Consider the following 23,883-nt stretch of genomic DNA (forward strand, 5'->3'; position numbering starts at 1 on the left):
CACAATCATATAGGAACCGTAAAAGCTATTCGAATATGAAGTTGGGATCGGCACATTGCCTTTTTATATAGTATAGCTGTAAACTTGAAGTGTTTGAGCATTCTGCTGTTACAAGAACAAAACATCTCACACAAATAACAGTTTAACATTGGTGAGCTGAAGGGGACAAATATAACATATAACAATATGACCGCACCTGGAATGTATTGTCCAACAAATTTTCTATACACATTCCGCCTATGTGTTATATACATCTATCCATGGAGGAGACCTGGACAGTGGAAAACCACAAAATGTTCAGCTTTTCCAAATGATATTGAATTAGAATTATTCCTACAAAATTTTTCCTAAATTAGACTAGAATCACAGTTGTAACTGTACAGTTTTTCTCAAGTTAGATTAGAATTAGAAACACAGTTTTTTTCAGGTTAGAGCCAGAATTACTGAATTCGCGAAAACTTGAACCATGAATCAAGTTCAGTTCATGTCAAATCAGAGTTCATGCTCATAAGCATGAGAATGACAAATGTCCGCACACCAAGCTAGGGTCCTTTCACACTATACAGTTCTGCTGTAGCATTTAAAATACAGAAATTATGTACTATAATTAAAATTACAGCATAGAAGCATTTCATAAATTGGATTAGATTTAGATTACTGGTATTTCGTTCTGGTTAGGATTGCAGTTCAATTGCAAACTTTTTGGAAATCGATCATTCTAATCGTAGTTTAACTTGGATTAAGTAACTATAATTCTAATTCCAACCCAATTTGGTAAAGCTAAAAAAATTCTATATGGTTATTTCTGCTGTATGGCTCATCATTACATCGTTATTTGATATTCATGTACCTTGCATTTTAGAGTTTCGTCGAAGTTTCGAAAGACTCTGATCTCAACGATGGATTTTTGAAACACGTTCTCCCGGTAGCGCTGCGCAACGAGGACGTCGATGATAGAGACTACGTTTTGTATCTCGCTGTGCTAGACGAGCTGAGAAAGCGGATAGATGCCGGCCTGTCAAACCAGCTATCTAGCAAGCGATGTCTAGCCAAGCACATTCGCGACATTTTACCAAAGTAAGTTTGGCGAAGACTAGTGCAAACTAACAATCAGTCACCTCCCGGTTAAGTACGCACCCGTTTAAGTTCGCATCCCAGATAAGTACGCAAAAATTATTCACAAATTCTGGGTTCAACTTTTTCAGCAATTTATTTATTTTAAATAGCGACCACATTACCTGGATCAAATGGAAAAGTTGAACGTCAACTAGACACTAGTTCACTGCTTAAACATGACGCGCACAGTCATCTGATTCATATTTTGCACTCTTTTCTGCTTGGCTTCCAATATCACCTGTCTCATTTTTCGCTGAAAGCATTCAAAAGTGCTTTTGAGATCATCGGAAGCACCTCCTGCTTGATCCTGTAAGGCAGGACACAGCAACTGATCCTCAACTTCAACCACTTTTTTGTAAAGTTGTCCAAAAGCCATGCAAAACGATGCTGTTTTAGACAGACTGTGCACAATCGTTGCTTCAGCCAATATCACCATCAGTGTCCTCATTTTCAGTCGGTATCGTTTCCAACACCGCATTCACGTCGCCTAAAATTGCCTGTCAATACTCTTCATTAGTCTCGTCATCAACATGCATTAAGCCTTCTAGACCGTCTTTGTCAGTCGAAATAACCATAGACCTGAAACAGCGCAAAATTTCTGACATGTCAGACATGAAGTTAGCTTCCTCATCAACGCTCCCATCCAACAGAGTTAGTAGTGGAGCCTGTGTTTCTTACTGACGCACCCGATATTAAATTCTATGATTGCTTTACATAGTGAGCAGCATCCAGCAAATGAGCAGGGTTCCCATAAGCAACACCCTGCTCCTCTGGGTAATCTTTTATCCTGCTCTTTCTTGTGTGCCTTCAAGTTCTCGTCAAGCTCGTAAAAGTCCAGAACCTCCCTGAGATATATATATTTGAACCTATCTTCTTTATTACCGCGATGATTTCCATGTCACATGGCTGTTTCCAACCAGTGTACAGTGTACAGTTTGGTGGGAAGAATTCCACTTTGACGTTATTTCGTTCAAAGGATGGATAATGTTCCAGAGCGTCATCCAACAAGAGAACCTGTTCTTCTTTTTACTCCAGGATAAAACATTTCGTTAAACCATTCCCAACATGTGTCAACGTCCATCCATGCTTTACGCGGTCTAAGATATTTGACAGATCATCTCCGATTCTTTATACAGGCTGGAGATTTAGGTTTTCAATCAATGTGCAATGTGCATGGAGCTTTGTGTGGTCGCGCGGCAATTGCACAAACAACCAGAGACACTCTCTGGCAAGACTTCTTTTACTCGGAGAGTAGCCTACAGCAAATACAACTGGGCAATGACTTCCAATATTACCTTTACTTGAAATCAAATTGTACGCAACAAATTATTTGGGCTGTACTGGAACCCTACAGCCTACACTTAGCAGAAAATAATGGCATGGAAAACCACCAACAATAAATGAATAAGGGCAACGCATCGTCCATGACGTAAAGAAATGCAAACGTTGTGCACAATAGCTGCAAGCATATCTTCACTCTGAGGCTGCATATCTGCTAAGTACGCACTACCACATAAGTTCGCACAAACTACTCAGGATCAAGTTGCGTACTTAACCGGGAGATGACTGTAGTTGACAGTAAACTAACTAACGGTTTTTTAGTAGTTCTATTTCTTGTTATATTTGCGAATTTTAGAAAGTGAGTAGTTCTAGTTCTAGTTCTAGTTGCGAGTTTTGGAAAGTGAGTAGTTCTAATTCTAGTTCTAATTGCGCATTTTCAAAACTGAGTAGTTCTAGTTCTACTTCTAGTTGTAGATCTTAAAAAGTGAGTAGCTCTAGTTCTAGGTCCATGAAGTGGCGGATTTTCAAAACTGCATAGTTCTTGTTATAGTTGCCAATTTTGCAAAATGTCTAGTTCTAGTACTAGTTGCCAGTGTTGAAATATCGGTAGTTGTAGTTGTAGTTCTAGCTCCGAATTTTGAGACGTTTTATCCCGTATTACGATACACATTTGAACCGGAACTGTATTTGTTCAGATCGATGTGCAACGATTTCAAATCCTACAAATGGTATCACTTTTGGAAGAACTTGGACATAAAGATACTTTGGGAACGATTTTTTCATCTCCTGGACACCGCGATAAGTACTATCTCGCAGTTGTTTTAGATTAGCATGGTACAGTCAGTAATGAGCTCATAGCGACAATTGCAGAGCTGTGACTTTTACAACCAATTCTGGGCTTTTTAAGCTCACGCTGACCTATGTTATGCATATATCCTTAAAAAATCATTGAAGCGTTAAGATTTTATCTCGACATAGTGTTCACTGTTCATTTATCAAAGTTAGGAACTCGATAATTATTCTCGAGGATAGAAACTTGTGCCATATATTCTACTGGAGAAATGCTAGTAATTTTGTCAGGGCTTTTGCATTCTTAAGTATATGTAACCTTAGTGTGGCAATAATTTTTCGCAAAAGCCCCAAATGATAAGCAAAAAATATTGCGGCGGACGGATTCAGAAGTTTAAACCACATTCTCTGTCGTATAAGAATTTTATTCTGAATTGAAAGTAGTAAATGACATTGTTTGCACAGATTGTCAAGTGGGCGTGTTGAGGTAATGAGAAAGCGAGAGTTTACCTACAAGAATCAAATAAAGTGCAATAAAAATCACAAACTATAATAACATACAAGGTCTTAATTTTACTATATGAAAACAGTAAGGCTGAAGTTGGAATTGTGAATCAACATTTATTCAAGTTGACTAATCCAAGTTAACGAAGACTACAAGAATCTCACAATAACTTGCATATATCTAATATCAATTTTGATTGTTTTATGTATGCACGCATATACTGTTTAGTTTAAATTGTACATCATTCAAGTCTGCGAATTAACATTCAAAAGTTGGTTTTTCATTCCGAACCAGAAAGAAATACATTAATAATCAAATTCAGCTCATACCAAATCAGAGTAGATTGTCGTAAGCACGGGGACAACAAATGTATGTGTGTCGAGCCTGGCTCGATACGCACTACATACAGTTCTGTAGCATTTTTAGGTAAACCAGAAGTTAGATTAGCATTAAAATTAGAGCTTAGAAATATAACACAAATTAGATTAGCATTTGGTTAACGGCATTAGTGAACCATAATTGGACAACTTGAACTATCTATTTATCGAAGTCTGCTGCAGTCTGCCCTAGTGTACACCGAACTGTCTTTATTATTGCAGCCGACAACACCTAATAACCCACATACACCGCTCTCACTTAGAACAACTGGGCAGCGTCAAGAAGGAAGTTCTCTTCGTGGCTTACATCAATCACGTAGAGAAACTCGAGACGCGGTTCAACAGCGAAGTGTATTCCTTGGCTGGTAATGAAGGAGCTGTATGTATCAATGGCCAACGTGGCGTTGTGATGGCTACCGATCGATTGGACGTATTGGGATTGGACGATGATTTCGACTGCACTAATAACTGTGTTGATGGAGTGCAAATCAAGGTATATTGTATCAAACGCATATAGCCTATATACCAGCGGTTCTCAAGCTTTTTGTATTAGCGGACCCCATTCTAACAGTCACGCCCCCCGTGGACCACTCACAAGTTTTATTTAAAATTTAGCTCATTTATCGTTCAATCGTCATCTATTTTGTGTAAATATTATCCATAGGCTAGTAATAAACCGCAACAGCATGACTTTTCTCGAAAATATCATCATACTATATGTAGAAGTTGGGTATAGTCTTTTCTTAGTTCAAAACGAATTCTTCAGATGCATTTCTTCTGTGTCTTCGTGCCTTGAAAATCTGCACCTTTGATGTTATATGAACGAGCGCCGGAAATCCATTTCCACATAAATACGTGGTGGTTGATGGCGAATGTACTAACAACGCGTAAATATTCCGGATATTATCGCAACATATATGGCATTAAAATTGAAAAACATATTTTTAGTGAACATATCACGTCTTGCCTAGTCATTTCTATCCAGCAGCTCATCTTCTCATTAAGTTATTCTGGAATAGTGGTTAAGTATCTCATATGAGATACTGGATTCCGTGACGATGTTACAATCCCTTTATAGGGACAGATTAGGAGAAAAAATCCAGCTATTTCTATTGCTAACGACTGCTCACTAATTTGCTGAGACTGACAACTTCAAGTCTAAAATGGTTTGCAAACATTCCGAAGTCACCCTGATTGACTTTACTATACTCCAACTTTTTTATTTTTACCATAAAACCTAACAAAACGTCTCTACACAGCGATATGTTCGTATCAATAGGCTATCATGGCAATTTGGCGAATAAAGTCAGTTTGCACAGTAAGATATTTCATGTCAGACTACCATTCTGTTGATGTGAGTCCGGAAGTGTTAGCAGTCATGAAGATACACCGCTTCGTTATTTCCCTGAGTCGCAAGGTTCCGAGTCACAAGTCAATTCTACTTTTATAGATTTGGCTCGAGCCATGTCTAGTCATTTTCAATTCACATCAAAGTCAAGTCCTAATGTAAGTCAAGGTGCAACGGGTCGAGTCTGAGTCATAGTGTTCGCTTTTCAGTGTTCTGTTTCAAGCCAGCTTCTACTCACTTCTGTAAAAGTCTTGAATGATATCGAAGGCCTCGGATTGGATTCACAATATACTCATTTTCTCACTGTTAATATGTTTACCGCATTCAAAAAAATGAAAGACATTTTATGATCCTATTTTTCGAGTATAGGCCCTAAAACACGATACTTAAATGAAGTCATACAGTGAAATGTCTCGAGTCAATACACAATTTGACTCGAGTCGAGTTGAGTATTAATGACTCGAGTTAGGTAGAGTCCACGAAAAATTGCGATTGAAGTCAGTCATTACAACCCTTCTGATAATATAGTTGAGTAGCCTTTCTATATCTGATGTGACCTTTATATTGGGCTTTTTCCGTAAGGTGAACGACGAAGCCACCGTACTGGAATTGAGCTTTGACGACATTGCCGAGCTGCAAACCTCCCAGTCCGACGAAAAGAAAATCTTCCTGTGCGATATTTTAGGGAATCGATTGGTAAAATCCTTTTAATGAATGTATTTTTTCGAAATTTCGGCACATGTTTTGGTGCAGAGTTTTCGATTTGAGTGTGCCGACGACCGCGTAAGATTTCTCGAATCCGTGAATCAATATTCGAAGCTGGTCGTGGATCGTTACAGCGAATTTCCGTGCATGAAAGACACGAAACTGCGGGAGGTGTGTTTCATTCACGAGGGGATCAAGTAAGGCATAACTGCTATTGTTAATTTTAGTTGATAGTTGAGGGACTAGTTGAAGGAAATGACGGTAATCCAATTCTAATCTAATTTTTGAAATGTTTTTATGCTCTAATTTTGATTCTGGTCGTATTTCTTGTTTACCTGAAAATGCTACTGGAGAACTACCTTGTGTGAAACGAGTCAACCTTGGTGTACAGACATTTTCCATTCTCGTGCTTACGGGAACGAACTTTGAGTTGATATGAACTGTCTGATTTTTGTTGTATTTCATCTTTCTATGTCGGAATTAAATTCAAGTCCTACATACAATCTCTTTTGCCTTACTTCTTGAAATTGAGTGCCATACGTTGGGTTGGTATGTAGAGTTGGCCGGCAACGTGCCTATACTTGCACTACTACCTCGACTGGAATTACTTCACTTTACATGACGATGAGCAGCAAACTTACCATGTGAAACAGATTTTCTTAAACTGGGCTCCACGGACTCCTTGGAAGCACCAAAGTATAGGGGTTATGAGATGCAGTGTGCAATTATGCGCAATATTACTTCCTCGATGTTACTTTGCAAATTAACATAAAAATATTATTGGTCGGATTTCTTCAGCTTGGAAATTTTCTTCGCGCTTCGTGCGATTCCCTTTCAAGAGCATTCTTGCTTTAAATTTTGGTATGCCATTTCCTCCTGCAAATATAACAGTGGAATTGGTGAAAAATACAAAATTAGTTAAAGAAATAAGTCTAGATTTGTTTCTCGTAATTATGAGAGAATGATGCCTTGGGGCGATTAGGGTACTTTAGTCCAGAGCTGTAAAACCTGCTGGGGCGGGACTATCACACTCCGACATTTCGGCGCTGACCGTAATTCCCGCCCAAGAGCACGGCAATACCCGTGACATTTCGTTGCAACGGCGGTGGCGATTAACATTTGGATCCTAAAATCACAGCACAACGGCGAAACCGTCGAGATTAGTATCTCCAGTCGCTGAAATGTCTCCTGTCCCTGAAATCCACATGGGCTATGTTGAAAACCCTATGGGGTCCCAGGACCAGCCTTCAAAGCCGACGTGACAAAGTGCTAGTTCGATCCTGAATAGGGGTATACGAGAAATATTTCACGATAGCTCAAGGAGCACCAGCGCTAAAAAGTTTAATAAACACTGATCTGAAATCATACTTCGATAGAGTTTAAGCGCATCGGGCCGAAGTTGTTGATGCAATAGTGAAATTATTGTCTGTTTCGAGGACTATTTATGCCCTGTTTGTGGAAATCCAACGGTTAAGATTATGCGTTATCCATATTTAAAACCTGTTCGATAGAACACATCACGCGATCCAGCTTGGTTGGCATTTTGCATTTGCATAGGCGCATACTGAAAACGAGTATGTGATCGCAGCTGTAGCCTACTCCATAATAATACAATAAGGTTCCCTTCCTAACTTATACTATCAGTTTCACGATGTTTGACGTCTAAAATGACGTGTGATTCATGCCGTACAGTATACGCGAGACCCCACTTCAACTGTCTGTAAATCATGTATATGTGTGTGATACACTTTGTTTGCGAAAGATTCTGTGAATCGTTCTGTATTTAAATATTGATATATTGCTGTGTCATGTACCTCTAGATTTCACATATGACCTTATGGTAATCAAACAAGTGATTAACTACATATATTGTGTGCGTCGTGCCTATGCGGACACCCTGATGGGCTGATATACAGTGCATATGTATTTTCCGAATCATATACATATCTTATCATTTCGTTTCTTTTAGTGAAGTTAAGAACTACTGCTAATCTTGCATATGCAGTTTGCTCATGTCGTATTCCGTATGGGTATACACTATGCAGCTTGGTGGCACCATTATAGACGCTTTGTGATTCGGGATGTCGCATATTTCATTTTCGTAAGTTGTCATAGTTGGGCTATTGACAGATCACATTCTGCAGCGTGTCTTCCTAATATTTTTTAAGATTATATAACTCACTCAGGTACACTTTTCAATCTCCTGATTTCTCGTACTTCATACTTTCAGTGACTGCGCTCCATACCACTCGCACTTTCTAATGAAGCATAATGTTCCCTTTTGACTAGCCAAGTCGATTTTTTCCTGCTAGCACTGAGGGGATACTGAACGTTTTGCCAGTGTTGTTACTTCACTCTTATAAGAGAGACCAAACTAAAATCGGCGAATATATACTCTGACTTGCTCAGTTTTCATCGATTTTGGTTTGTGTTGCCCAAATATCTTTTGTTTTCAGAGAAAAATTTCTTTACGAAGCGCTGAAGAAACATCCTTGCCAATTCGGATGCGCGTATCGAAGAAAATCACATAACTCTGAAAAGTGCGATGTCTTCGTGAAAACGTTCGAGGTAAATGCATTAAATGTATAACTTCAAAGCATTAATTTGAACAGCTGCACAACCAATAACCATTGCTATGTTTGGACGTGAAATAAGGTAGAAATGCCGCATCTGAATGCATGTGAGCTATAGGAAATCTACCAATATACCCAGTCTAACAGTTATGATTATATTCATCTGAGTCCCTACTACCATGTTGTAAGTTGTAACGTCACTTCAAATTGCCTATACCGATATTTCTTCCAAAGTGTGATATCGAATCGATATTATCGTCGGGTTCTAGTTATAAATGTACTGAAAAGTCAACATATATCAGAATGATGAGATATCGATTCGCCGCACCTCCGTCGAACGAAACGAGGAAGGTCGAGTCGTTTTGACCGATTGCGAAAACGCTGAAATCGAAGCTGACAGCTTCGAGGAATTTATCGAGAAAACTGAGACGGACAGGGAGCGGGTTCGCGATATTCTGGGAGATGTGATCTGCAACGCGTTGGGAAACGTTGTCAAACCATCCGATATCGGTAAGCGTAAGTCATAGCTATACCAGGGATGTGGAGTCGGTTCCTTTTACCGCACCGACTCCAACTCCGACTCAAGACGTTTTAAATATACCGACTCGAACCCCGGCGATTTTATATTCACCGACTCTGACTCCGATTCCAACATTATCCTAAAATTACTCGGAAAACTACACCTCTTTTCATTTTTTACACATGTACTCACTGTACTCACAGACATAAATTAAGTGTGTGATGGATCGAAGACGTAAAAAACTTTTTTGTAACAATTGGGTTAGATTGTAACGTGCATAGAGTAGGAGTCAGGGCATTTTTACAAACTCCCACTCCAGTCAGTATGTGATTCCCCAACTCCGACTCCAAGGAGTGCTACAAATGTTCTTAGACTCTGGTTCCATCAAGAGAAAAATCAACGAAACTCCGACTCCACAGCAGGGTTGTAATGACTCGAGTCGTGGATCGACTCGAGTCAGACTCGAGTCACGATTTTTTGATGACTCGACTTGACTCGAGTCATTTTCTCAAAATACGGAAATGACTCGACTCGAGTCAATCTGCGTATTGACTCGACTTGGACTCGAGTCATTGCGCATGACTCGAACCAAGTCATATGACTCAAGACTCAGACGGCCAACACCGTCACTTCATTGTAATTTCGAAAAACAGTAAAGTAACCACTCTATTGGGATTACGTCTATTGGTACTGGTACTTGAAAATGCGACCAGAAACTGTCAAAAGTGAGGAAAATTAATATAATATAAATGCGAACCATTCGATATCACCAAACAGAGTTATAAGAGTAGGTTTAATAAGACTTTAACTGGAAACTGAGCAGCCAACACAATGATTTGGATTCGGACTCGACTCATAATACCATGACTCGGACTCGAACCTCTGCTCGATGACTTGGACTCGGACTTCGGTGAATTGAAAATGACTCGACTTGACTCGAGTCAAAACAATAAAAGTGAGAATGTCTTGTGACTCGGAGCTTTGTGACTTGGTTACAACCCTGCTCCACAGCCCTGATAGCTACTCAGCCACTCTCCAAGATCACTCGGCAGTGCCATACATATATTCCCAGAAGAATTTACTTTACATTATGTTTTTAAAATTACGTTTCCTTCCAATCGACTTGGTGTTCACTTGAGTAGCAAGAAAGTTCTATTTTCTGGAAGGGGAGATTTTGGTCATCTGATTGTTTGTATTTTCGTTGTTATAACGGCGATTTGGTTTTGATTAATAGCATGTAGGTCAACGACATGAGATGCGGTTATAAATTCCACTGTCAGTTATTGACAAGTTTGATTTGCTGCACAGGCCTATACTTAACTGTGATTGAAGAGCTTCTTGGCGGTGCAGAACTTCAATACACACTATTCTTCCCACTTCTACTAGTTGCTGACGATTACGCCTACCCCTGACAAGTGCCAGCCGAAAATATTCGGGTTTATTTCACCATAAATATGTTATTCAATTACATATGAGTGTGAAACATTTTCCACAGAACTATTCGACTTACATATGTATATGCCTGTACGCGTGACTGTGTGTGAATGCTCGGGTATGTCTCAAACAGCGTATGCTCTTGGGATGAGATGCTTTCGCAACAATTCAATATCTTGTTTTGTTGTAATTTAGAGCAATGCGCTCTACTGCGAACACGGAAATACACGGAAAACAATGAACGAAAAGAGATGGCGCTGATAAATGATGGTCAATTTGGGGCTGTGATGGTATGATAATTCAAATTTTATCTGTCAGTAGTTCAAACAAATGTAATGAGCTGCATATCAGACCTATAATACCTGATGAAAAGGACTGCTGTACTTACAATGATGGTGCCATTATAAATGTAATTTTGATGTTGTTTAAATAGCAGATCAGGAAATTCGACTGATGGAGATGTCTCTTATCCCCTCTGTTCAAACTCGCACCCAAATGCATACGTTTTGACAGTCGTAATTATACAACTGTTATATATGTCTGTACGTGCAATTGCGCATTTATGTACTGCGTCAATAATACGATATAATATATGTAACCAGTAGAAGCCTATATATCAACATCAAATCGAGATATATCGAAACATGTAACGATCGACAGCTTCATTTTAAACTGCTCATATTAATAACTGCAGTGTCAGAATTGATTCTTGTATCAAGGATGTTTTCACGGGTGACTTCACAATGTCGATGATCACGAAATTTGCTGAAAACAGCTACGTCCATCTCGTCCGGATTCTGGAGATGAGAGAGAGGAGGCAAAGCTTCGCCAACGTATGTAGTTTATTCTTATATATGGGCGATATTCGAGTAAAAGTACTTTATGACTTTGCGGTATTAACCAAGTATGGGCTATATTGTATTTATTTCAAAGTTATCATCGAAAACCTGAAATGCATGTAACGAAGATGACACGTCTCTAGAAACGTAATCACAACAAGAGTATTAGCGCTATCTTGCGATATTGATATTAACCAAACAGCTTATATTCCAAGCCATCGACACCTAGAAAATTTAATTCGACACATTATCGTAGTACGGCATATTTTAGGAGCTTGAAGAAGCTATGGATTTACTGTTTCCTGTGCGACATCATCGCCACATAGCAAAACAGATAGGCATTGGAGTTTCGTACGATTGGAAAGTGTTGGAATACTCTCAATGGGGAAACTTATCGACTTACTTCATGAGGAGAGCGATTCGTGGCGCAGAGGTATGTATGTATGTGTGAGTGTGTGTGTGTGTGTGTGTGTGTGTTTGTGTGTGTGTGTGTTTGTGTGTGTGTTTGTGTGTGTGTGTGTGTGTATGTATGTATGTATGTGTATGCATGTGTGTGTGTGTGTGTGTGTGTGCTTGTGTGTGTGTGCTTGTGCTTGTGCTTGTGTGTGTGTGTGTGTGTATGTGTGTATGTGTGTTTGTGTGTGTGTGTGTATGTGCGTGCGTGCGTGTGTGTGTCTATGTGTATGATGTATGTATGAGTGTGTGTGTGCGTGTGTGTGTGTGTGTGTGTGTGTGTGTGTGTGTGTGTGTGTGTGTGTGTGTGTGTGTGTATATATGTATGTATGCATGTTCCTTAGTAAAATCTGTGCCGCCTCTTTCACTGACTTATTCAAGCATTAAAACAAGAAAATCACTTCTATTTTTAGATGCAGAGCGACCGGATGGTGATCACTGGCGATTGGCTGATCAAAATCTTCTATCAGTTAGCTCACGCGCTCAATTACATGGTATGGAATTGATTTTAGTAATATGGTGAAAATTTCCGATATCGTTTGAATGGAGGCATTACCGATTCAGAGCTTTTATCTATCCTCTGTGTTTATATGTAAATGATATAGTTATGTTACTGTACTGTGCAACTGTCCAACTAAGATTGAAGTATTCTGTCGACTAAAGATAGTATATATCTATATGCTTTACTTACAATATTTACCAGGCGAGTAAAAATCTGGCTCACGGAGGCATCCGAGCCGACAACGTCTTGATCTTTCGAACAAACCCGGATCCGTTTATCAAACTCGGCCATCCCGGAATCAGATTTCGCGACATCGACCGGGGCGTGAGTATATTCGTTTCCACAACAAGACTTGGACAGCTATACAATTCCAACTGATTACAGCAAAATGCCGTCTAATTTGTGAAATGTTCCTGTCCTCCCATATGAATTCTAATCTAATTTCTGGTTTTTCTGAAAATGCTACAGGAGAACCGTAATGGGAAACGAGCCAAGCTTGGTGCATTGACATTTGTCATTCCCATGATCACGAGAACGAACTCTAATTAGATATGAACTGAACTTGATTTCGTTTTAATCCGGGATTAAATTCAGTTTCCAAGTTCTTGCGAATTCAGTAATTATATTCTAATCTAATTCGGAAAAACTGGAAAGTTTCTAGTGGCCCAACTCTGGTTGAAACCAGGGTTGTAATGATTCACTGTGGACTCGGCTTGACTCGAGTCATTTTCTCAAAACATGGAAATGACTCGACTTGGACTCGAGTCATTGCGCATGACTCGAACCAAGTCATATGGCTCGAGACCGAGACGGCCAATTTCGAATAGTAAAGTAACGACACTATCGAGATTTAGTCTATTCGCACTTGTATTTGAAAATGCGACCAGAAACTGCCAAAAGCGAATAAAATTAGTATATTATAAATGCAAACCATTCGTTATCACAAGACAGAGTTATGAAAAGAGGGTTTAACAGGACTTTAACTGGAAACTGAACAGTCAACACAATGACTTGGACTCGGAGTCGAGTCATAATTCCATGACTCGGACTCGACCCTCAACTCATTGACTTGGACTCGGACTTGACCTGGTGGTGAATTGAAAATGACTCGACTTGACTCGAGTCAAAACTATAAAAGTGAGATTGACTTGTGACTTGGTTACAACCCTGAATGAAACACAATCTCGACTATATTATAACTCAATTCTCTTTTTGTCATCAAGTCGCCGAATTGCACACAAAAGAGCGCCGTCCCATCCCTGCCCCGTCCGTGGTTGGCCAAAGAGCTATGCACCATATTCAATTCTGAGCGGAAAGTAACGTTAGAAGCTGACGTGTGGGCGTTCGCGACCTGCGTCTTGGAGATTATCACGTACGCGCGAAAAGGAAGGTCGTTTCTGCATGTCTCAAAATGGGGCGACGCCAGAACGAAAGCGTCGCAGCATCTGGTGAGATATCGGACTAGGAATAGGACGTTATATATTTTTGTCCTTGCTCTTTCTGCGGCATATACGCCGATTCATGGTACATATACATATACACACGATCTGTGCATATGCATACCGTGAGTGCATGATGTGCATTGTGCATATGGTTGCATTTAAACCAAAATCAATTTAATCACAACAAACATGTTTAAAACATGGCCCTTGTTCAAAACATGGTTTTTATTTATTTTTTCGGTGGGGGGGGGTGAAAATATAGGGTAAATGTGGCCCCTTCGACGTAACGGGCTTCCGACCACTGCCGTAGACAGAATGAAATTATCTTTAACCAGGACTACATCGTTATGCAGCCTTTTTACGGTCGGCAGTCATCATCATCAGAACAGCCATTCCGTACCACTGATCTATATATACATGCCATAACTGTTAAACCGACGGCGATTTCGAGGGTTCCAGCCACCTCATATCGTGTACGGCGACTAAATTGGGTGCAAATCTTCCGTTGGCTAATACGTCATGATTTTTCGGACATATTTACGCAATTACGGCGGTATAAGTAGATGAAGTTAAAAAAAACTATTTTGGTGTTTTAAAAAGGCATTTGTTTTAAACGCTACTTAAAACATGTTTTCCACAAAGTGTTTTTAAACACCGTTTGTTTTAAATGCCATGTGTAGATAGATATAGCATTGTATGGCTCTGTACGGCTTGCACCACCCCTTCATACTATCCCGGAAATACTGACCGCCAAGCGGGGAAGCCACATATACCAGTTTTACTGGAATGGGTTAGAACTGAATGAGAATGGTTGGAACTGATATATAGTGACCTGAAATTTTGGAAGCAGTCACCTTCGATTAACAGTATAGCTTCTGCACTGACTACCTCTGCTGCTTCGTGACGAACCAGCTTGGCCGCATCGTTGAAGTAGAATTGTTACTCATCGGCAGGACAAAAAGTACGAAGGCGCTTCTCACGTATGCAAAATCGCGCCCGTTCCCTGTTGGTTGGAATACACGACGCGCGTGGAGTGCCGCGAGCTATTCGGCGACAAACTTCAACGGTGTTGGAGCAAAAACCCTTCTCTTCGGCCGCACATCCGAGAGTTGTTTCTCGCGATTTCGCTACTGGTTCGCGACGAGGCCGGAAAAGACGAGAAGATATTTCCAGGTGATTTTACTATTATTAAAATTGGAGGTGGCATCTGCAATCGGTCGTTATTTGGGCTGGGAAAAATCAAGTATACCTGAACGATTCTATTCTGAATCGGGTGACAGGGATCGAGTCATGCATCACTCGTTTTGATGTCATAACAGTGAGGAACTACAGTATGCTACTACAAATAATATACAGCCAGTTCTACATCACAATAAAGATAATTTGGTATTATTTCGAACATGCCTATTTCGTTTTGTGTCACATCGGTGGTTTGGTCACGATTTCACAGATATGTGACTTCATACTAACGTGCGTAGCTTTGCATACTACATGTTTCTTACGCTGCGATGCCGCCAATCGCTGTTTCAATGTCCCCACAGTTGGAAGTAGTATCGAAACTATAATTTTAGTTGATGAATTCGCTATTCCTAGCAGGAAGCGTACTCGAAAATCATATCTCACTACTGCTACTGAACTCGAATCATTTTAGTACACACTCGATTCACATCCGAGTAATCGAATCTTTGTGCTCCGTCTTAGTCGTTATGTCAATGATCGGGACTGAACGGTCGACCAGGTTAAGCTGGACTTTGACACATGCTACCTCATTTTGTCACTTGCGTCTCATATTCTCTGCATTACTTTCCATTCAGTGTGAATGCCTCTTCTTTACTTCGCCTAGGCTACGGTGGGTGTCTGATCTTAATGGCTACTCCAAGTTGTTTCGACACCTTCCTATCTTTTCAGTGTACCGCAGTCTTGTGATGTTTTGAAATGATGAAAATAATAATGAACTGATTGATTGATTGACAATGCCTACCGTACATGTTAGATCAGTGGTCGCGAAACAGAGCTGGACCACGAAGGAATATTCTTTGGTTTTCCAAATTACAATAGAATTAGAATTACTGAATTCGCAAAAACTTGGAAGTAGATTTCAATCCCGTATTAGGGAGAAATACAGCAATAGTTCAGCTCATATCAGAGTTCATTCCCATTGTCAGCATGGAAACAGCAAATGTCTATAAATCAAGCTGGGCTCGTTTCGCACTGTGCCGTTCTCCTGTACCATTTTCGGGAAGAGGAGGAATTAGATTAGAACTCAAACCAGAGCGGAATTTCGCATTCAATATAGTTTACTTAAAATTATCTAGTTTTCCAAGTCTGCAGAAGATAAGGCTCTAGAACTGTAGGCGCGTAAAGGGCTTCTGATTTATACTTTTTATATGTGTAAATATGTGCAGACGGTCCGGTGCAGACGTCGAAAAGTCTTCCTGTGGAGATTCCGTCGTTTTCAGACAGAGACCTCGTCCGGATAAAAGATCTAAACACGGTATGTTGCACGGGCAACGATTGTTGATATGTAAATACGCACATTGGTCCATACATGTATTCATGTATTCAGGGTAAGTTCGGCACTGTCAGCCTGTATCAGCAGCTGAGCGTACGCAGAACGTATGCAGTCAAAGACACAAAGAACGTAGACGCCGAGTCTATGAAAAGCTTCGTGAATGAACTGCGCACTATGCTCCGAATTAATCACAAAAACATTGTCAGAATTGAAGGCATGACTGTTCGTAAGTTCAATTTATAGATGTAATATATAGTATATATATAGTATAGCAGTGACGTGTGGTCCAGGGAGGCAAGCGAGGCAGTGCCTCACCTGTCGCCATGCAGGATGAGATAGTTGGTACACCTTCAATGGTTATGACACCAATAATTCTGGGTATTTTATATGGATATTCATGAATGACTAAATTTTAAACTTTTCAACAGCCAAAATAAGGGGATTTTCATATTTATTGTTCAAAAATATAGCGCGAAACTAAAGGCGACGCACAGACGGGCCAAGCCTCACCTGTGATAGGGCAATTCGTCATAAAGAGCTCAAAATTGATAAACTGGTATTAGTCCAATACTATTGTCGCACTGATTCCAAAAATCTTAACATCAATAACGCCAGCGCACCAGAACCCTTTCATATATCAGATATCATCATATACACATATATCTCATATCATAATTACCGCATGTATCACATATCGTAATTGTCTATTTCACAGCGAGTCAGAGAATTGTGATGGAGCACGTCAAAGGCGGGTCGCTCCAAGAAAACTTTGAGCGGCCGAACTATTTCGCTCAATCAGAGCTGGTCGAGTTTGCATTGGACATAGCGGAGGTGAGTACTGCATCTTATTAGTTATTTTTCGTTAATAATTAATATCTGCGTTCCTGTTGTCGATAATTAGTAAAATGCAATTCAACACAAAGTGTCATTGCACCAGGGATTGGCTGGCTTTTTTTTTTTTAACTGCGTAGCCTTTCGATTTACCGCATCTACGGCGTACCTCTCAAGAAGAATGTGAATCGACTGTCTAAAAGTTATATTTTATAGGGTTGAGGGCATAATTGTAATTGAAAAATTCGTGTCCGAATCGAATATTAATTGTCATGAATCGAATCGAGTAGTAAGAGACGGTATATATACGCCGCTTTCCAACAAGAGGTATCGACAGGGTTGTAATGACTTGAGTCGCGATTTTTCATTGACTCGACTTGTACACGAGTTGTTACGTATGCGATATGTCATAGGACTTCAGACCTATACGTAGTACAGTGCAAAGGAGCTGATGCAAAACCGTGATGATACCTACAGGCGTGCGAATAAACGCCATCGACTTATTTTCTTTTCACAGGGCTTACAAGCTCTGCATCGTGAGAATATATTGCATAGAGATCTCGCGGCTCGCAACGTACTCCTGAAGAGTAACGGAGATGGCAACAGACGATTGACAGCCGTCATCAGCGATTTTGGACTTTCGCGAGCCGTCGACAGCAATTACTACCGGCCGGACACCACAAAATTCGTTCCGGCGTTCTGGTAAGTTTTATGTTCACAAAGTGTAATCCTCCCAATGCTCCCTCTAAGCTGCGCACGTGCGCAATTGCGCAGTGCTGATACGGTCTCTGCGCACAAAAAATCCTAGGTGATGACTTTTTTTAGTCGTTACGCACTGTTGTTCAAGGGACCGCGCAGTGAATTGGTGAGTGCGCGCAGACTCGTCAAAAAATTAGAGGCAGCATTGAATCCTCCATACGATACAATGCTTCATCTCAAACTTGGACTACTATACACAATTCTACAGTTGTCTTAGTATACGGATGGGTTGCCGATCAATCTCTGATCCCCACAGATGCCGATCAATCCCTGATCGCCTATGAAAAGTCAGTAATCGACGTGCTTCTGTCACGCAGATGACGATTAGACACTAATCCGACAATTTTAACTCGGTCTTGACGCCGCCGGTGGCCGGATCGCTCTTTCTCGCCGCCTTGCCTCCTGTAGATTTGCGCACTGTCTGATTTGCAGTGTTGGGATCAAGTCACAACCTTCGAGTCACGAGTCATCTCGAGTCGTTGCACATTTTGACTCGAGTCAAGTCAAGTCAATCGATTTTCACAGGTGACTCGAGTCAAGTCAAGTCGCTCCTTATTTGGAGGTGACTCGAGTCAAGTCGAGTCAAGTCAAGTCAAGTCACGAGTCAAGTCACAATTCAAGTCAAATTGAATTTTCGAAGTATGTGTGATGATGCAAAGTGCTAAGTGGGTGAAAGACAGAATAATTGACCATTTAATTGGAATCAAATAACGAATATAAAGGTGAATATACATGCAAAAGAAGTTGTATCGCTCACGCACCCTTGGAACTGCAAATAAAATACACGAGTAACTGCGTATAGCTACAAGCTACTTAGTCTGTTATTATCAACGTAAATATAGGATCGAATTCAAAGCCTCGACAAGTTGGAACAAATTGATATGGTACAGTAGGCTACACTACCCATCTACACATCCGCGGGAATATAAACGCGTAAAATTTAAGTTGGTTCGAACTAAATTATATAAGACGGTTGGTAAAAGTGAGCACTGTGCAATGTATGACCTGAGCCGTCCAAGAAACAAAGATACGTTGCTATTTTAGATTAATCTACTTCTACTACGACAACGTAAGCTGTGATCGTTTCGATTGCGGTCAATTTACAATCAGTGAATGTCTGAATGGTTGGCCTCACAAGTGATATCGGCGTATCGCGAACAATCCGAACATACATAAGACTGGGTGATTTCATTTACACCGTTGACTTGAAATTGACTCGTAAATTTTGCTCCGAGTCACGAGTCAATTAGCATTTTTGAAGCGCCGAGTCAAGTCAAGTCAAGTCATTTTTGCAAAGTGACTCGAGTCAAGTCAAGTCATACGAAAAAGTTGACTCGAGTCTGACTCGAGTCAAGTCATGACTCGAGTCGTCCCAACACTGCTGATTTGTACGTGCCATTTCGACATGCTTCTGTTGCACAGATGACGATTTTAGTAACTAATCCGAGAGTTTTAACTCACAAAGGAATCCGGATCTGTGAAACACTACCACTAGGTGATCTTATTCGCGGATTATCCCCAATTAGGACGATCAGAGATTACCTTTTCATCGGCATCTGTGCAACTCACCCTCATTGGAGCGAAATGCTGGTGATCTAATTCGAATTTAGTTTGGGAAATGATTTGATATAAAGTTAACTTGATTTTTGCTGTATTTCTTTCTAAATTGGGATCAATTCAATACCAAGTTTTGGCGAATTAAGTCATTCTAAATCCAATCTAATTTAGAAAAAGCTGTGTACGTGTAGCTATAATTCAAATTCAAATCTAATTTGGAAATGCTGTAAATTTTCAATAACCGTCCTCTCTGGCTTCAGGTACCCTCCCAAAGAAGGGAGCTTTTACTTCACGAAGATGACTGATGTTTACAGTTACGGTGTGACGCTGTGGGAAATGTTCGCGAGAAGAACCCCTACACACCTCCCACCACTAGAAAACCCCGGACTCTGTCCTATCAAAGTAAGTTACATATTCAAGACCAGAGCTGGTAGTGGCGAGATAGCGCAGTGGTATAATCCGCGGCTGCGACACCAATGGGTCGCGGGTTCGAGTCCGACCGAGGTCGACTTCCGAATTCCTATACCTAAGTGTTGGGGTTTTATCTAGGCTCCTCCTCGCCATCTCATCCGCGTAAGCGGTGTCTTACAAAAAGCCTAGAAGTGGGCCGTGCTATAAGTCGGCAGTTACGGAATAAAAATCAAACAAATCAAGCATATCGGCCTCTTGTAAATGACCATGACCATAGTAGTCGACAAACACCGTGAATACCACAAACAACAACAACAACAACCAGAGCTGGTCCGTATGTCTGGGCGAGATCGAGTATCACTCATTACGACGTCACTATGAATGATATGGGAAGTTCAAATATGTACCATTTATACGACTTTGAAGAATACAATGCCGGGTGTACATCAGATTCAAGATTATTTGGTATTTTCCGGTCCTACCTGTGTCATTGCTCTTGTGACAATGTTTTGGTTGGTCAAAACTTCACAGATATGTCATTTCCAGTACGTTGCGAATCTTTGTACTACATCAGTGGTTCTCAAAATGTTTTAGACACGCCTCCCTTAATGATAGTGAAAAATTTCGGCAATTTTCTTGACGTCACAACATGATTATATAAAGTCAGAAAACTATAACCATTGTCCGGTAGACTGGGAACATTGCTGTATTTCATATAGCTTACACTGTCACGGTGTCCATATGCAGCCTTTCTAGGTTACTTCATCTTCAAGTATGACAATGGATGTAAAGCTGTTGAAAAAAATGCTCTGAAATATTGAAAATGCGCCTTTTGAGGTAGATTCCACATTATTCGAATACCGGCTGAATATATCGGTGTTATCGGTGAAAGTGTTAGATATCGGTTTTATCAGTATCGGCCAAAAATCCAATATCGGTCGGTCGGTGTCTTGATGAGAAAATTCTCAAATATGAAATTCGGACTAAATAGAGAGCAACAGCTATGAATTGGGGTAAATCGCGTAGAGCGTGAAAATGTTTTAAGTTCACCTCAACTTCGCGCCCTCCTCGAATCGAACCATTAGAATTAATAGTCGATTCAGATTCGAGCGCTCGACTCATTGTGCCGAACCCTACATATTAGCTGTCAGGTATTCATAATTTCGAAATTCTATGCTATTTCGTGTTCATTCATCCATTCGGTTTATTGAATTTGCATCATTTGAAAACATCACGAGATTGTCATAAAATGTCAAGATGAGTGCGAGTCGAAATTTGGCGTAAAACATGTCATAAGAGGCACGCACACTGAATGAAAAGCAACTGAATGCAAATCTTCGTACGGAATCGTGTCATGGTCTTCAGACCAACTCATACTGGTTTCGGGGCATGAGCTATTTTGGAAAGTCAACACGGTAACTTTTTCTGGCCCCAAAAAGATTTCAGGGATGAATTCGACGTTACTAAAATTGAGATGCCATATACAAAAATGACTTATTGCTGGGGCGATTTTTTCGGCAGAAGAACGGAAGATTTTGACCTAAATACGGAGGATTTTGACCTGAAAAATGACAATTTTGACTTTTCAGACCTTTAAATCTTAATTTTGACAAATTTCTGCCCTCGTGTATGTAAATTAGGTGTTTTCTCACATAATGTTAGAATTGTACTACTTATTTTCACATATGGTGGGAACTGTCTGTCCTTACGAAGTAGATTGGCCTGAAAAAACTTTTTGAGTATAAAACTGACAAATTATTACATGAAAAAACTTTATTTTACCTAAATATGTACCTATGAAGAATTCCAGTACATCAGCACATCCAGTACAGCACGCAGGGTAGAAATAATTACAATTTGTGGTAGTAAAACGAAAGATACTTTCCTACATTTTCGGGTAGAATGTGTCTGTCCTTACTGAGTAGCTTGCCAAGAATGGAGATAGAACGTTCAATAGCAGCAGTTGTTGGCTTGCAACACTGAAATTGTGCGTACACTGCTGGTGACACACGGTGTTGCTTCATTCTGACAATGTCTACATCACAATTTTTCATCATGCGCTTCTTGATATTAGAACCAATGCCAACTTAGTCTTGCTTCAGTTAGGATATTGTGGTACGTTGAGCATGACACCATGTCAACTTATTTGTTTCATTTGACCGTTTATGATTCACAATGGACTGTCTACAACGGTAGGTTGCAAGATATAAAATCATTAGTTCACCGACAGTGCAAACATCTACGATACAAACAAAATGCAGATTGCAAAAAAATGTTGACTTTGTAAACAATTTTGACAATTTTGTTTACCTAACGCTGCAATTTTGACCAAATTTTGACTTTTATGACATGTCAAAAAATCGCCCTACTTATTACCAATGTAACGCGTGTAACCCGGGAATTTCTCTTGATTTGATGAAACATGTTGGACAGAGTCTAGATCAAAATGACTCAAGAATCGTGTTCGGATATTCGACATTAATACTGGCTATTCCTAATTTCAGATTTATCATGAAGTCATGTCCTGCTGTTGGAGAGTCACACCGAATCATAGAATTGAGCTCGACGACATTATAGCTATTCTTACGGAGCATATCCAAAAGACAAGTCCATAGACCTGAACCCGGGCATACGATGAAGGGAATGTCAGCTCAGAGCCGTGTCAAAGTCACATAAGTCATAACTTACACAGAAAACATACCGCGTTATGACTTCTGTGTCTGGACCGAAACAATACGATCGATCAAACCTTGTTTATATGTACATATGGGCCACACACTATGCACCATACCATGCACCATACCATGCACCATACGAACGCTTTTACTGGAACATGAGTATTTGATATTTAGGAAACGATATGCCGGTATTGCGACGAATTAAAGGCGGCAAAATATAGGCATACTTTTATACTGTCATATTTGTTATCGCGTATGTCTTGTGTATGACACGATTTAGACAAGATATGGGTTCTTCTGAAAATACGCACTCAGGCCTTCTCGGTAAAGTCAGTATACTGAGTATTTCTGAGAAGTGAGATACGTACACGTCTATAATTAATTGAGACAGCTATGGTTTCATCCGAAGACACACACGATTCTCAGGCCTTCTGGGTTAAGTCAGTATACTGAGTATTTCTGAGAAGTGAGATACGTACACGTCTATATAATTAATTGAGACGGGCTATAGTTTCATCTGAAGACTCACACGATTCTCAGGCCTTCTGGGTGGATTCAGTACACTTTATTTGGGAGACGCGAGCTAGTCCCACATCACAGATCTCGATAACCAGAAAATTTTCTAGTTAGATTATAATTAGAATGATAGCTATACCGTACACAGTATTTAAAATTAGATTTAGAGTTACTAAATTCGCATGAATTGGAATAAACTATGCAACAAAAACGAAGTTCAGTTCATATCAAATCAAAGCTCATTCCGAGAATGGCAAATGTCTGTAGGCCTAAGCTTATATTGGCTTGATTCGCGCAATACAGTTCTCCAGTAAAAGTTTTTGGAAAACTTCGATTAGAACTGAGATTAGAGCACAGAAACATTTCACACATTAGATGACAGGTCGAATTATCTAGTTTTCCAAGTCTAGCGCGTTATAATCAACGTGTGTGTGTGTGCCCGGACACAAAAGATAAGATCAACGTATTCATGGTGCCACTGTCAGAACGGGCTTTCAACATGATTATTTCCTGAAGCTGTGTAAGCTGTACCAGTAGACTGAGGTTTCGAGCAAATTAGCTGTGTAATGGAAGTCCCATTCACATCGCAATAAGCTGTAGAAGAGAAATCTCGATTTATTGACTATGGTAACGAGCTTCATAGAAACAAATTGCGTTGTGGCATTTTCTCCCGACCCGATCGATCGCTATCAGACTTTGTTCAAGCCCGGGCCTATCGTGTTTAACTGAGCCTGT

General features: G+C 40.1%; 1 protein-coding gene across 4 annotated transcripts in view; it reads left to right on the forward strand.

Annotated features, from left to right (window-relative positions):
• The window catches only part of LOC145438663 (tyrosine-protein kinase JAK2-like), a 32,662-nt gene extending 9,724 nt beyond the window's left edge, over positions 1-22,938 (forward strand). For all 4 annotated transcript variants that reach the window (XM_080316015.1, XM_080316016.1, XM_080316017.1 and 1 more), the window contains exons 5-24: positions 863-1,077; positions 3,093-3,199; positions 4,332-4,561; positions 5,999-6,112; positions 6,170-6,318; positions 8,578-8,689; positions 8,997-9,204; positions 10,844-10,938; positions 11,368-11,481; positions 11,759-11,920; positions 12,354-12,434; positions 12,644-12,766; positions 13,666-13,890; positions 14,838-15,057; positions 16,290-16,378; positions 16,451-16,622; positions 17,112-17,227; positions 17,745-17,929; positions 19,804-19,945; positions 22,459-22,938. In XM_080316015.1, coding sequence (XP_080172141.1) covers positions 863-1,077; positions 3,093-3,199; positions 4,332-4,561; positions 5,999-6,112; positions 6,170-6,318; positions 8,578-8,689; positions 8,997-9,204; positions 10,844-10,938; positions 11,368-11,481; positions 11,759-11,920; positions 12,354-12,434; positions 12,644-12,766; positions 13,666-13,890; positions 14,838-15,057; positions 16,290-16,378; positions 16,451-16,622; positions 17,112-17,227; positions 17,745-17,929; positions 19,804-19,945; positions 22,459-22,569 — 2,970 coding nt within the window. In that variant the 3' untranslated portion in view covers positions 22,570-22,938. The remainder of the gene's footprint in view (positions 1-862; positions 1,078-3,092; positions 3,200-4,331; positions 4,562-5,998; positions 6,113-6,169; positions 6,319-8,577; positions 8,690-8,996; positions 9,205-10,843; positions 10,939-11,367; positions 11,482-11,758; positions 11,921-12,353; positions 12,435-12,643; positions 12,767-13,665; positions 13,891-14,837; positions 15,058-16,289; positions 16,379-16,450; positions 16,623-17,111; positions 17,228-17,744; positions 17,930-19,803; positions 19,946-22,458) is intronic.
• Positions 22,939-23,883: the final 945 nt, after the last annotated feature.

This window comes from Botryllus schlosseri, chromosome 5 (genome assembly GCF_051294905.1).
Source record: "Botryllus schlosseri isolate E-star chromosome 5, Bs_hap1, whole genome shotgun sequence".
NCBI lineage: Eukaryota > Metazoa > Chordata > Ascidiacea > Stolidobranchia > Styelidae > Botryllus > Botryllus schlosseri.